The following is a 15,304-nucleotide window of genomic DNA, read 5'->3' as shown; positions in this document are numbered from 1 at the left end:
CGCTGTATCAAATCACATTAAAGCCAGATTAATTTCATGTGTTTGTTATGCTCTCTGTTTACAGCTAATGACAGTGTTTATTTAAAAAACAAAGAGATGCTCTGATGTTTGTTCTGTTAACAATTAGATGTGCTAATGACTCATTAAAAACACTACCTGTCTGTCTGTCTGTCTGTCTGTGTTATTTTGTATGTCAGTATTTCTGCTTGTATCAAAACAATTAGATAAGTGCATCACCATGACTGTGAATGCTTTTCTCTCTTCTTCTTTTTAAGCAGTCATTGACTTTCCAGATATGATGGATGAGAACCAGTGAGAGGACAGTTATTAATAAAGTGAAAAACAACCTGTTTTCTCTCTTCCCAGTATTTGATTTGTTATTGTCAGTGAACAATGAGCTGTGATCTAATCTGTACTCTCCCATATTTGCCACTATATGTTTCCCTGGATTAAAACTGGATCGGAGGATTACACAATTAATACGACTTGAGAGAGCAGAGGCATTCTGATGCAAGCCATTTTTCCTGGATAGATTCTGCCCATCAACGCTGCACTTATCAGATAAAAATACAGTAAAACTGTTTAACATTTTTACATATTATTACAATTTGAAATAGCTGTTATCTATGTGAGTATATAATAAACTGTAATTTATTCCTTTGATGCAATGCTGAATTTCCAGTATCATTACGCCAGTCTTCAGTGTCACATGATCCGATGGTGATTAAGCAACAGATTAAACCTCCTCATAAATAATGAAGGGCCGTGATTTCAACACGCTTCCTGTTCACTTCCACTAATAGCCGCATTAAAAGCTCTTTACAAGTCAGTGTTGAGAGGAAGAGAAAAAAGAGCACTTAACGAGTCGGAGAGAGACAGGCCAGGATGATGCCAGCTGATCAATGAGTCAATGAGGTCCTTAAAGGAAGCCTGTCCTAGACTGCTGGAAAGAGCTAATGATGAAGGCAATAAAAGGCCTGGCTCTCAACCGGCATAGTAATTAAGGAAGTGGAGGTTAGGGGGTTCTGCTTAACTGATTCACCCTGTGATATACTTTTATGACCTTTGCAACTTCTCACTGTTCAGGAAACATGAGAATAATCCCGAATGCAATATATATATAGACAGCAGTGTTTTATTCTGCTTTGAATGTGTCTAGGCGATGTGTAAGTTGCTCTCAGACTAATGTTGTATGGGAAGACTGAAGGACACTGTGACACGAGGTGAGTTGTACCACTACCAATTTATTGAGTATAATTAAAATGATTTTTAAAATGAATACAAAACAAGGTAATGATAGAGACAGAGCGACTATATGCAGTTGCTACAATTAAGTTATCTCTAGCCTAAACTGACTTCATCTTAGTATTTAAGGTGATTCAGTTAAAATTGATACTTTTTAATCAAAATCAGTTAATTGCATGCTGCCACATGCACAATATTTAATATCTTGAAGGTAAGTGACTTTTCCCCACTGAATCAAACTGTTTTTCATACATCAGAATTTTTGAAAACACATAAGAATAAAGCTGTATAACATCTACAACATAAGCATCTATGCCATTTATATAGCCATTAACATCTAGACTATTATATCTGAATGTCTATGTAATTACATTTATAATCAATGCTGTTGATTCCAAGCATGCATTAAACTTTTTTAATCTTTTAAACTTAAGCCATGCTTAAGATGTGGCAGCATCAACACAGCATCAATAATATTATTGGATATTATTTAGCATGAATGAATCATTCTGACCACACTGGATTACACCAACAAAAGGCCATTTTAAGAGTCACACTCTTACAAAATACAGCTTCCAAGAATGTTATCACAAGCAATATCATAGATCAATATCACAGCCAATTCTGGTCCCTAAAGAACCTTATAGTGATCAGTTCTTTAAAAAAATAATAATAATAATTCTTAGTGTAAATAAAATTTCAATAATCTAAATGACCCCTTTTTCACTCTAAAGAACCTTTTGTGCAATGCAGTTTGTGCAAAGAGCCATAGATGCCAAGAAAGAACCTTACAAACATGTAAACCGCACATTCTGACTTTAAACAGTGCATTTATACTCATTAAAATGAGGTATATACACTAGGTTATATACAGTGACTCTTTTTTGTCTTATTTCCATTAAACAGCTTCACTGTGCCGTGTCTTGAAGAATTGAGTTGAATTGAAGTATGGAGTTAATTCATTTAATAGTGGGATGGATCCAGGAGTTCAGGCACAGAGGACAGTGTAAATGTCATTGGTTACTCTGCTTTGCTAAGCAAACTGACACTCATTAATAACCCAGTAAAGGAAGCTGTTTAATTATCATTCATATGTTTCTCCTTTTCTTCAAAATATGTTGGTTTTAGACATTAAGTTTTAAACTGTAAATTAGAATAATTGTGCTGAACTTGGTCCTTTCTGTCTAAAAAAAAATCGTTTTTGCACGATTTTTTTTTAATTTATGACAAAATGCAGTGTGACAACTTACCCCATATAGTGTTACCCCTCAAGAGGCTTCGTCTCTATACAAGATTGGACTTTCAAACATAAACTTACCCTCAGAAAGTGTGAAAACTAGCCCCGGTCTACAAATATGTATGATGACAAACTCACGATCAAATACATTTATACACAGATGTAGCCCACTGTAGCTCATTCCTAAGAGCGTGCACAAATAACCCACGTCTTTGTTTTCTATTTTCTATCAAATATTCTTAATGACAAACGAATGAAGTTTTCAGATCTCATTGACCATGGCAAAACTTTACCCAGATTCAGACGCCAGTAAAAACGAGATAGTTTCCTTCACAACTTTCAGACGGGAAAGATCAATGATATTCCGTTCTGATCATGTAAAAAGCCCCACCTCTCTGAGATTGTTTGGGGTGTGAAGTTCATTGACAGCACCGGCTGTATTGAGCACATTTCTCAAGCTCGTCTCCAGAGCGCGCGAGCAGTGCGCGGCAGATGCCTTTCTATTAGCTCTCGTGCCTCAGAGTGATTCAGTAGAGCTCGACAGCATCGGTTGAGTGTCAGTCGCAGAGCTGCGTCGCTGAAGCTTGTATTTGGAATATCTGACAAAAGAGCAGAAGCGCGAGGCGTCAGCGCAGGAGCCGCGACACACGCCGCTGTCGCGTGGTGCGTGCAGGTAAGAGAAGACCTGCTTCTGAATGCGCTTTTAAAGTTTTCAAACTGCGTCAAGTCTAAAATAATGCCTTTAATGACCGGGTAGCCGTGTCGTGGCTTTCAAATAAGCCTACATTTCTTATTTGTCAATTATATGATAAAAAGAAGAAAATAAAAAATAGCTACGATATCGACATCAGTTGTGGATTGTGATCAAAGCTGATAGTATTTTATGTGTATCCTGTTTTCTGTTATTCGTGATTGAAAAAATGTGTTAGATATCTGTCAAATTAATCTCTAGAATAGTTTTTAAAAAGCATACAACGGCATACGATTTGGTTCAAACGTGTTTGTCTGAAAGTTCAAGAATGTTAATAGTTTTGTAACAAATTCCATTAAAAAAATGTTTTAGTCAAAACGTCCGTAACTTGTCATAATAAAGTCTGCCGTTTCTACACGGATTTATGGATTTTTAGTTTTCAGATCAATCTCCGTCATAATAATTCAATAGGATATAAACTGTGATTTTACTTAAACATTTTAAACGGCAATTGATTATTAATGTTTACATTTGTAGTAGTAGACAATTAGCGGAAGATAAATAGGCTATATATTTCAGGATGTTCAACTATTATGCTTTACATTAATATAAGCAGTTTAATATAAACGCAGCTGTCTTGTTTTGTCGTGCATTTATTTGTCGGACCATTTTGTTAAAACGAAAATGTCTTATAAACAAATCTTCCTTATGGATACTGTAATTACAGGTTATATTCTTGTTTTTTTAGGCCCGTATATTTTACCTACATCATCTGCCATTCAATGTATGGGAGGAGCTTAAGACAGAAAAAAAAACTTTTATAAAGTGGTTCATTGTTTTAATCTCACGTGCTGTTGATTTCAACCAGAAATAGTCGTAAACAGTAGGCTATCGTATTTATTTACTTTTTCGTCGAGAAGATTATTCTAATTTGGTGAACACGAATGAAGCCATCAATCAAGCTCCCGTGAGGCGTGAAGGACACTAAAAATTCTGTAATTTATGACCGTTCAAGGCTAAAATATGTTTCTGACCGTTTCAGGGATTGATTGACGCTGCAGAAGGTGAGCTGAAAACAGTCAGAAAACCCGATTCTCCTGAGCTTTGGAAAAGCTATGTGCACCAACACAAAAAATATCTCAGATATTCAAACAAAATCATTGTTTAATTATGAAGACGTCCATTTTATTTATTTGTAATTGTTCAAATCTAATTTGAGGAGTGTTTAAATGAATCGGAACACGTATTTGCCTCCATTAATTCCATTATTAATTCATCTTATTTCACATAAACAGAATTGTTATGTGATTCCATGTCTGCTGATTGTTGCAACTTCAAAATGATACGTATTTCACAATTCCATAAAGTCTGTGGGTGGCACCACACTGTATCGACTTCTCGCCCTGTTTATCTGTCTGATGCTGTCTCCTGTATCACTGTTCAATCAGAAGATGCATGGAGTCTGATTACCTTACAGTAATAACATATACAGTGTCCATTATAAACTACTGGAAGCCAGCATATTGAACTATATGCAGGTAATAAGTTCATGCATGCCATGCAATCAAGACTAAACAATCGAGGGCAAAACATCTATGAATGATGAGATTGTCTTTAAATGATATTGCTTGATAAGTCTTCACAGACCAAGCGGCGTTTAGTCTTGTGATTTTCTGATCGACCTCCAGCATTGAATAAGGGTTATAATGTATAATGCTCAGGTCTGTTTAGACCGCAGTGTACTGTGGGACTTTTTGTTCGTGACAATTATAGGTCAGAGAGGTCTTTAAAGAGAGCAGGATTCAATGAAGTACACCTGCTTTGGAAAGTGCTTGATTTGTTATAAGACACAACAGTTTGCCTGAGGTATATTTGGCTAGATGATGGATTTGGTGTGTAATGTCCTTTTCTTGTAGCTATTAGGTTCCCCCTCTTTTTTCTTCTGTATTGACCCCGACAGGTCACATAAGTCATTTTTTAAACGCATGATTAATTTCACAGTAGGGTTAACATACATATAGATGAAGTTCAATGTATCACATGAACTATGATTTAAGGCTTACAGCATGAATAGTTGTCATCATCAGCTAATAAACATAAACATTTTCAATGGATATTTCAACATGATTATAATTAGTATCACAAAGCAGTTTTTCACTTTATCGACAAATAAGATATAGCTGATATAAATTCAAATGTGAATATATACATGGAAATACCAACCAAAGTTGTATGGCATTTTAATATTACAATTATTCAACCATATTTGGGGTAAAGTTTATTAAAATTGAAAAGCTTAATGAATGTTAGCAATTAATTTAAAGTGTATCTATCATATCATATTTTTTTCATATTCCTGTAATGGGATGAGGTGTCGTATGAGGTGCTCTTTGGCTATTGGGAGACAAAAGCCAGCGGGATGGGATCTAAATGAGGTTTAGGGGGCTGCAGATGGGACCCTCTCTTTCCTGTCAATTTGACTTGGCTTTTCAAAACACTCGACCTTTTGTACTAATTCTATTATCACGGCAAAATGCAAACGTCAAAATTAAGCCCAATATTCCTATTATAATTATGTGCAATGGCATCAGCATCTTTATATTAACTCGTAGCGCCGACATTTAAAATAAAAATCCTAAAGAGCCTTTGTAGCGGAGATTTTTTTTTTCTTCTGCAAGAAATAAAATAAATATATACAAAATGGCATTTTTCATTTGAATTGTTCATAGTGGGATCAATAGTGCACCTGCTATTATAGGAATGTTATTGATGAGACAGTTTGTCGGACGACGTGTCATAGGCGTCAAGCGATTAGGTTTATTTGTGCTCGACGCACAGCCCTCATAATGATGAAAAAATGACACGCCGACATTCGCCCCCTTTCGCTTGATTTATGAACGCGTGGAAATTGGCTCAGTATGGCATGACAGTTTGGACAGTTTCAGTGTGTGACGAATGCAGATGCTGATAACGAAATTATAAAGCATTAGGCCTAATAAAAACTACCTGACTGCTCTTCACACTTAAAAAGGATTGGGCTACTTTAACTGCTTTAAAAACACTTTGATCATGCTTAAAGTGGAGGAATCAAACTGTAAACGTCATACTTAAAAATAAAAAAAAACGACTAATATATTATGGTTTTATTTATTAGCCATTATACATCATCCAGTAGCTAGGCTATAGATATTAGGCTTACAATTAGTTTCAGGCTTTAATATAAAACCTAAAAACGTGCATTCACATTATTAATGTTGTGATTTTTTTTTTTTTTTTTTGGTCTGGGCTACATATTTTCGGCGCGTTATGTTCCAAACATACTTCATTTATGAAAGAATTGCTCTTCTTCTCCATGCTGTTATAGCGACTGCACTCGGCTGGATCTCGGGAGTTTCTTCCTCTAGTTCAGATGTGAACCCGAGGCGCTTTTGAGTGGCAGTCAGTGAAGCGTCATTGGCTCTTCAGAGGGGCAGAGCCACGCCAATCACTCACAGCGCGCTCCGGCAATAAGAGCCATTGTGTGAGGCGCGCGCTTATTCGCGCTCTCTCTACTGTCACCACTGATGCTGGACTCGATAAAGGAGCCTGTTGTGATATTGGCCATTTATCGTGCTTGTAGGCCTATTTGTAAAGTTAGCGCTCTTGTTGACCGGTCGAAGGCACATTTCCAGTTTTGTATGTGGAATAGGCTGAGACATGATTTGAATTCTGTAGCGTTTGGACATCTCCGGCAGCGCGCGGAGGTAAGAAAAATACAGACTTTTTATCGTCTTCCAGTTCGTCAAAAAATTAGGTGTTTTTGTTAAATTATGACTTTTTAAGAGACATTTGTTCTCGGAGTAAAAAAGTGAAAGTGTGGATACAAATACACTCTTTTATGGTAGGCTACATTATTATTATTTTTATTATTACTGTTATTATTTTGGCGTTGGGCTACTATATGAGACATTACCTAAACCCAAAAAGCGGCGTTCTATATTCTCTGTAATAAAAAAATAAAATAATAATAAGTCTGAACAGAACGGTGATGCCGACAGAACTTTCTACAGGAAAATCTGCTTGAACTCTAGAAATTTCGCTACATCGTTATTTTCCCACATAAAGTTATATATAAAATAATAATAAAATAATTATAATAATAATAATTATGCAGCATTAAAAGCACTACACGCTTTTTCTTTTTGTATTTTCACACAGAGACAAATAGCGTTCGTGCTTCAGAGTCTTTAAGGAATAAAATGAATCATTGCATGTTGCTGGCACAATTATTTAATTCTTCATTTTTTTATTTCTATTATTTTCTTCTTAAAAATGTATTATTTTTATTTAATTTGCGATCATATTGAATATCATCTTTATATTCTCTGGCTCTTTAAATGGGTTTTTATTTCGTCATTTTTGTCTCGTTCTGTGAGTTTTTATGTCACCCGTATCATATGCTGATCTACAAACAACGTGTCTGACATGTTAAAAAAGCTTTACATTAATTGTGCAAGTTGTTTAATTTTCTTTCTTCTTCTTTTTTTTTTTTTTCTTTTGGTACAGCGAAATAAAAAAATCTGGTTTCTATGTAATAATTATGCCACATCTGGTAATAACTACGCATTATCAGAGTAATATTCTTTATGAATGAATTAATACAATAGAATCTTTTTTTCTTTGATTCCTTTATTTTCATTGCTAAATTAACCTTTTAAATATGTTAACAGACGGACATCTCCACTCATTGGTCTCTAAAGAATGGAAAAGAGTCTTCTGCCTGGACAAAACGACATTGTGATGGCCACCCCACCGGGTTCATTCCAGCAGGAGCCGCTCACGCCTCCAAGATCCTCGCTTAAGCCCAACCAAGTTGGGCAGGTCATCCTCTATGGGGTGCCTATTGTCTCGCTGGTGATCGACAATCAAGAGCGCTTATGCCTGGCTCAGATATCCAACACCCTGTTAAAGAACTACAGCTACAACGAGATCCACAATCGTCGAGTGGCTCTGGGCATCACCTGTGTGCAGTGCACCCCGGTCCAGCTGGAGATCCTCCGGAGGGCGGGAGCCATGCCCATCTCCTCCCGCCGCTGCGGCATGATCACCAAACGAGAGGCAGAGCGACTGTGCAAGTCTTTCCTGGGAGAGAACTCACCACCCAAGCTGCCAGACAACTTTGCATTCGACGTGATGCATGAATGTGCTTGGGGCTGCCGGGGAAGTTTCATCCCGGCGCGCTACAACAGCTCCCGGGCCAAATGCATCAAGTGCTCCTACTGTAATATGTACTTCTCCCCTAACAAATTCATCTTCCACTCACACCGCACACCCGAGGCCAAGTACACACAGCCAGACGCCGCCAACTTCAACTCCTGGCGTCGGCACCTTAAACTGTCAGACAAAACAGCAGCGGAGGACCTGTTGTTTGCCTGGGAGGATGTAAAAGCCATGTTTAATGGAGGAAGTCGCAAGAGGGCATTTCCTTCCTCTAACATGGGCTCCGTCAAGGCTGTGAACTCGGTGCTGCCCCACATGATTTCTCCAGATCTGGCTCAGAAGAGAGGCCGGTACGAGGACGACGATGAGTTGGACGCCAACAGCCTCTCGCCCCGAAAGGCCCCGCGCAGTTACCCGGTCATCCCAGTACCGAGCAAAGGTTTCGGGATGTTGCAGAAGTTCCCAACAACGTCGCTATTCCCAAGCCCATACACCTTCCCAGCCTTCGGCTTGTGCCCGCAGAAGAAGGACGACAGTGAGGCGACCAACGGACAGAAAAACAGCGGCCTCTCAGGGCTCCTTTGGCCCGGCCGAAAGGACGCTTTTTATCCGCCCTTCTGCATGTTCTGGCCTCCGAGGGCAACTGGGGGTATCCCGGTGCCCACTTACCTCCAACCCCAACCCAATGCCCTTTCCTCACTCACAGAGAGCCCGTCCCTCAGACAAGCCTTTTTGGATCTGTCTGAACAAGGTGATGCCAGTTCGGGTTTGGAAACGAACCCTAGATCCGGGCTGTTTGAGAGCGACTGTCCACCAGTGACCTCTGACCTCCGACCCACCCCAGAGGGTTGGCTAAAACTCCTAGACGCTCCCTCGCTGCAAGCCCGCAAGGCCAGTTACCACTCCGCCTTCCGGCCAGTGGTCAAAGACACAGAAAGCATTGCCAAGCTCCACAGCAGCCTGGAGGACTTCGGACCGGAGAGGCACCTCTCTCCTGGCACCAGCTGCAGCTACGACAGCGGAGAGAGTGATGAGGAGCAGGAAGTGGACGTGGAGACCAAACAGGACGAGGAGCAGGAGGACTTCGGCAGCCGAGCGGCGCAGACGCCCCTGCACATGCACGGACTTCCCGACAACAGCGCGGGGGAACCACAGCAGGCCAAAGAACCGCCCTCCTTCCCGAGCGCTCCCGCCGAGACCTCGGCAGAGGAAAAACCCGGCCACGCTGTCAGTCCGCCCACCATCCTCAAAGTCCCCAGCCCCGTTCACGGCTCGCTGGAGGAAAGCAGCGCGTACAGAAATGTAAATATTCCCTCCAGGCACTTTAACTAATTATTTAAATGCGGGCCATTGGCTGGCAGGGGCCATATGCATAACAAGATTGATAGCCTGTGTTCCCTGCAGAAATGAAATATTCAGAGCTCTTTGATCCCTTCTAATAAGCCCAGTCGTGTTTTGTTTAATGGCGACATTATGTTTGCTCCCCTTTGTCACTTCTGCCTATTAGCCCTTTTAATCTTTAACCCTTTGACGCTGAGAGACACAGGGATCGAAGCGGGAATTCTTTAGCAATTAGCCTCACACACATTGATTTATCCAGAGGAACTCGGTAGCACGACAAAGCCAAACAAACATCAGGATCATATATATATAAAACATAACAGCGGTGTCGTGCTCAAGGCTAATCAATTCTGTGCTTTTGGCCGACTGATATATTTTGTTGCTCTATGTTCAACCTTCTGGCCTGGTGTTATGAATCAGTCCTAATCAGACATCTCTGGTGTTTTATGGTTGCAGGCTCACAAGAGCAGAGACGATGGGCTGCCAGCATATGCAAGCAAAAACAAAAACACCATCTCAGGTGAGAAATCAATGTTGTTGCAATATAAAGAATGTGGAAATTGCAATGTGATTATTCCATAAGACAACACAATTTTACACCTTTACCTTAACATGCAATTCATTTAAATTTTTCGTACAGATGACAACAAAGAGCAGAGCAGCTTTTTCGTCCCAGAGACAGAAACATCAGCGCCTGAATACTGGCGTGAGAATCCAAGTAAGAACACATGCCACTTTATCTCTGCTTTACATCTGCCACTTACAGCAAGAGGGCCTCCAAATCATTTGCGCAGCACAGCTAGCCCATCCCTGGAAGGATATTAGGATTAATCTAAATATTAAAGATAGGGGATGGAATATACTCTCGCCTCACTCTTAAAATGGAGCAGCTCTCTCCAGAATGTCATTGGGAAAATGTGTTCTGTAGGGAGCCATAACAGTTCAGCAAGACAATCAGCTCAACGCCAGGAAGGTGACAATCACCATTTGAACAATATCAGACAGAAATAATTGCCTTTTGCTTGGAAAAACTTCCATTAGAAAGATCATAGCTTATTGCCTTTTATCTGTCAGAAAGACATTAAAAGTGTTTTATGACATCTATAGCAACATTTATATTATCTAGCCGATAATGATCTCCTCATATAAGATACAATATATTTGAAAAAATTACATGAAACAAATTAAATGAAACCACCTTTGCCTGATTGCTAAACGTCTCCGAGGGGCTACTGGGAAACGTGATTAGAACTTCTGATTTTCCGAAGAGTCTAACGGCAGTGTCTTAAAGATAGTTCTGTTTCTTGGGAGGGAGGGAGAAAAATAATCTAATTTTCCATTTATATAATGCAAACTGCCTTGGCTTTGACTATTCACGGTTAATTGACTGTCAAACGAGGTTGTTATCCTCAGGCACTGTCTGCAAATTTGCTTGTCAAATGAGACAGAGAGAGGAGGAGAGCGAGAACAAGACCGCTTTCCAAATGAGGAACGCCTTGTTCGGCTAAAAGAGGCAAGACAGGGAATGAGAGAGAGAGAGAGAGAGAGAGACAGAGAGATTATACCAGCGTGTTGGATCACTTCATCTGAGCCATTTGCGACACAAAAGCACCGACGTCGTCGTGCACCGCGGACGGACCGACTCCCAAGGATACAAACAAAACTGTTTCGAACAATTTCCTGATTCAATAGCGCAATGACATTAACGAAATCAGTTGTTTTCACAATGTCAGGATATTGGCATTTTGCAAGGGCTGTTTATTCGAATGCACTAATCAGATATTTTGTTGAGCGAGTTATATTATTTTCATAGTATTACTCAGCCATACCATATTCATGATATATGAAAACCATTTTCTCACCCCAGCAAAATATTTTCTATTTCACTTGGCAAAGTCAAACAAGTTTGTCTGAAGTATCCTGATGTCAGAGTGACGTCTACTGGTGGCTGGTAGAACTGCATGTCGTGTGTCACTATTGAAACTGACATGAATGGATGCTTGCAAAGAGTTATAAATCTCTACGGTTCTTTAATCTTCTTTTTTTTTCTCTGCTCAGCAGACCAAAGTCAAGACACAAACTCTCCCGTATCGCTCAAGAAGGATGTTGAGAACATGGAAAAAGGTGAGACAACAAGCAAAGCCTTTATTAAAGAATATGTTTGGGGTCGGTAAGATTTTTATTTGAAAGAAATTACTTTTATTCAGCAGGGGCACATTCATTTGATCAAATGTGAGAGTAAATGCATTTATAAAGTAACAAACGAATTGATTTGAATTAAATGCTGTTCTTTTGAACGTTCTATTCATCAAAGCTGATGTCTTCAGCATTGATAGCAATCAGAACTGCTTGTTGAGCAGCAATATTACAGTGATTTCTGAAGACTGGAGTAATGATGCTGAAAATACAGCTTTGATCCCAGCAATAAATGGTATTTTACAAAATATTAAAAAAAGGAAATGGTATTATCAAAAGTAATCATATTTCACAATTTTACTGTATTATTAAATAAATAACTGCAGCCTTGGTGAGCACTTCTTTTAAAAAAACTTTACAAACTCCTACTGACCCCAGAACTTGAACGGCAGTGAAAAATATTTCAAATACATTGTTGTGACTGCTCTGGATGTAATAGTTGATATTTCAGCGCAGCTCAGCGTCTGATCTTGATTTATGGTGTAATCTGTCCTTCAGAGGAACTCCAGAAAGTTCTCCTTGAACAGATAGATTTACGGAGGAGACTGGAGCAGGAGTTTCACGCTCTGAAAGGCAGCTCTTCATTTCCAGTTTTCCGTAAGTGTCCTTACTTTCACTTCACGAGTTTTACAGTATCATCATGATTGAGCAGAGACCTGCTTTACCTGATCAGTAAGTCAGTATAACTCCATAATGAGCCATTTAAAGAATAAGCTTTTTGAAAAGCACCTGTAGGCCACTACATAACAGTAAAAGGGTTTATATATGAACTCAGGTGACCATAAGATGTCTTTGTTTTTAATATAGTATATTTGGCTACCCTACAGATAACTTTCAGGACCAAATGAAGAGAGAACTGGCTTACAGGGAAGAAATGGTGCAGCAGTTACAGATGGTAAGGAGTTTTCATCATTTCCCATCTGATTAATTTACTCGTGAATCGTACAAATATCCCACATGCGGCCCTCTTATATTAGTAATCTGCTGTAGCAGGCTCGATCTATGTTAAAGTGGAAATGTAAGATAACCAGCAGACTAGCAGCAGGATCTGGTGTCTCGTAATCTTTTGTTGTCTAGAACTGGTTCAACATTGCATAGCGCTGCGGCATCAATCACTGGGGCATCTGTGTTTTAACACATGGATGATGCTGGCAGACTGCCACTGTGTGTTCTCTCAGTTCAACACCATCCGTCAAGCCAGGGGAGATCATATATGAGAGATTACAGCAAGACAGAATGAAAGCTGAACTTCTATAATGCACAAAACTATAGAGATGAATTATTCATAATGAAGTTTGCAAGATGCAAGCTTCCTATTGGTGACGTATCACCACGCATTTAAGCAATAAGCTACAAGAAGACCCTGTGAATTGCAAATATAGTCACGACTAAACTGTGTTTTTAATTTAAAGACTGCATGGTTTTTAAAGTAATACTTTTATTCAGTAAGAATGCATTAAACGAATAAAAGTGAAAGTAAAGACATTTACCATGTGACAAAATATTTCTGTTTCAAGATAACTGCTTAAACATTCTGTTCATCAAAGAATCCTGAAAAAAAAAAAATAGGTTTCCACAAAAATATGAAGCAGCACAACTGTTTTCAACATTGATAATAATCAGAAATGTTTCTTGAGCAGCAAATCAGCATATTAGAATGATTTCTGAAGATCACGTGACACTGAAGACTGGAGGAATGATGCTGGAAATACAGCTTTAATCAGAGGAATAAATTACATTTCAAAATATATTCACATAAAATACAGTTATTTTGACTTATATTTCACTATTTTACTTTTTTACTGTAATTTCAGTCCAATAAATTGTGAGCAGAAGAGACAAAAAATAAATAAATAAATAAAAATGACTTGCAGTGCGTTATAAAAATATTAAGGACACAAATTTTTATTAAACATTATTTTATTAAGCAAATTTAGCATCATCTTTTCTCTAGATAGAAAATATATGTGACCCTGGAGCACAAAATCAGTCTGAAGTAGCACTGGTATATTTGTAGCAATAGCCAAAAAAACATTTTAAAATGATCTATTTTGCTTTTATGCTAAAAATCATTAGGATATTAAGAAAAGTTATGTTCCATGAAGATATTTTGTAAATTTCCTACTGTAAATATATCAAAACTTAATTTTTGATTAGTAATATGCATTGGACAAAATTCATTTGGATAACTTTAAAGGCGATTTTCTCAATATTTAGATTTTTTTTTTGCATCCTCAGATTCCAGATTTTCAAATAGTTGTATCTCGGCCAAATATTGTCAGATCTTAATATATTATATCCATTGACTATACATCAATGGAAAGATTATTTATTCAGCTTTCAGATGATGTATAAATCTCAATTTTCGAAATATTGACTGGTTTTGTGGTCCAGGGTAACATATTCCCTAAAATGTTGGATGAGAGAAATGTTGTATTGTTGATGGAGAATCCAAGTATCAACTCAATCCATGTATTTTATAATTCATTATTTATTTATTTTTTTTTTTTTAGATTCCCTATGCAAACATCATTAGAAAAGAAAAGGTCGGGACACATTTAAACAAAAGCTAAATGGTAAGTATCAAAGTTATTTCATTAACTGAGAAACAATGTTTCAAGTAAAACACTGCAGATTTAATATGAGCTTCAACATAGTCTTTATATTACAAACTGCACTGTGTTTGGCCTTCTTGATTATTTGGAGAAATCCTAATGACTGTATCAATTGTTGTATGTTTTAGGTAAACGTTTGAAACTAAATCAAGCTGCTCTCAACATCTTTTGACACAAAGAGTTTAAATCATCCCCATCTCTCTGAGGAATCATCAAGCACAACGAAAGCAGCCTCTTGACCAGATCAGAAGTTGAACGCCTCATCGATGTCCAGCTCTCAATCAAACCAAAACTGATACAGTACAGTTCAGTGCATCTACCAATGATTTAGAGTTCATTTGACGTATTTCCTGTACAGTAACCCCACTTTGATTATTTATGAACTTATTTAAGTTGATTTATTACCCATGCATTCACTGGTTTATTGATAACAGCACACTGTACAGTGATATTAGCAGTAGGGTGTAAATGTACACAAGGAGGTTGGCTCTGTAGGCTACTGTAGCTGATGTCTAAGAGCGATCTGAAAGCGTGTGAACTTTTTCATGTTTTGCCTGTTTAAATACAACATTGACATAAACACAAGTTTAAAAATGTTATTATTAATTGTTCATGCAAATGTATTTAAATATGTTCTTGTAGTTTCTCTACTATTTATGTGGATAATTAAAAGTCTATAATATGAAAATGACTATTTATTTATTTCCTTTTGAAGGTGGCACTTTGATAAACACAAGCATAATACAATTTGGAATTAAAGAAAGACAATTAGTGCTATTA

At 38.1% G+C, this 15,304-nt stretch overlaps 1 protein-coding gene across 2 annotated transcripts; it reads left to right on the top strand.

Moving 5' to 3' along the window:
* Window positions 1–6,464: 6,464 nt before the first annotated feature.
* On the top strand, window positions 6,465–15,212 carry skor2 (SKI family transcriptional corepressor 2). 2 transcript variants are annotated; one of them, XM_059539494.1, is made up of 9 exons: window positions 6,465–6,916; window positions 7,883–9,674; window positions 10,170–10,233; window positions 10,354–10,431; window positions 11,775–11,837; window positions 12,408–12,506; window positions 12,737–12,804; window positions 14,423–14,485; window positions 14,653–15,212. In XM_059539494.1, the coding sequence occupies exons 2-8, from the start codon at window positions 7,914–7,916 to the stop codon at window positions 14,480–14,482; spliced, it is 2,193 nt and encodes a 730-aa protein (XP_059395477.1). In that variant the 5' UTR covers window positions 6,465–6,916; window positions 7,883–7,913; the 3' UTR covers window positions 14,483–14,485; window positions 14,653–15,212. The 2 variants fall into 2 exon arrangements, with proteins under 2 accessions (XP_059395477.1, XP_059395476.1); XM_059539493.1 differs by having other exon boundaries at window positions 6,472–6,916; window positions 11,772–11,837.
* The last annotated feature ends 92 nt before the right edge of the window (window positions 15,213–15,304 follow it).

This window comes from Carassius carassius, chromosome 45, assembly GCF_963082965.1.
Source record: "Carassius carassius chromosome 45, fCarCar2.1, whole genome shotgun sequence".
NCBI classification, from domain to species: Eukaryota; Metazoa; Chordata; class Actinopteri; order Cypriniformes; family Cyprinidae; genus Carassius; species Carassius carassius.
Note: the sequence above shows the minus strand (reverse complement) of the source record. Positions and strands in the feature narration are given on the sequence as shown.

Bases quoted from the DNA above. Each gene is read 5' to 3' on its own strand.
- skor2 (XM_059539493.1), top strand. From the start codon at position 7,914: ATGGAAAAGAGTCTTCTGCCTGGACAAAACGACATTGTGATGGCCACC. The intron at 10,234-10,353 runs GTGAGAAATCAA...TTTTTCGTACAG, and splicing joins AAACAAAAACACCATCTCAG to ATGACAACAAAGAGCAGAGC. The intron at 11,838-12,407 runs GTGAGACAACAA...TCTGTCCTTCAG, and splicing joins TGTTGAGAACATGGAAAAAG to AGGAACTCCAGAAAGTTCTC.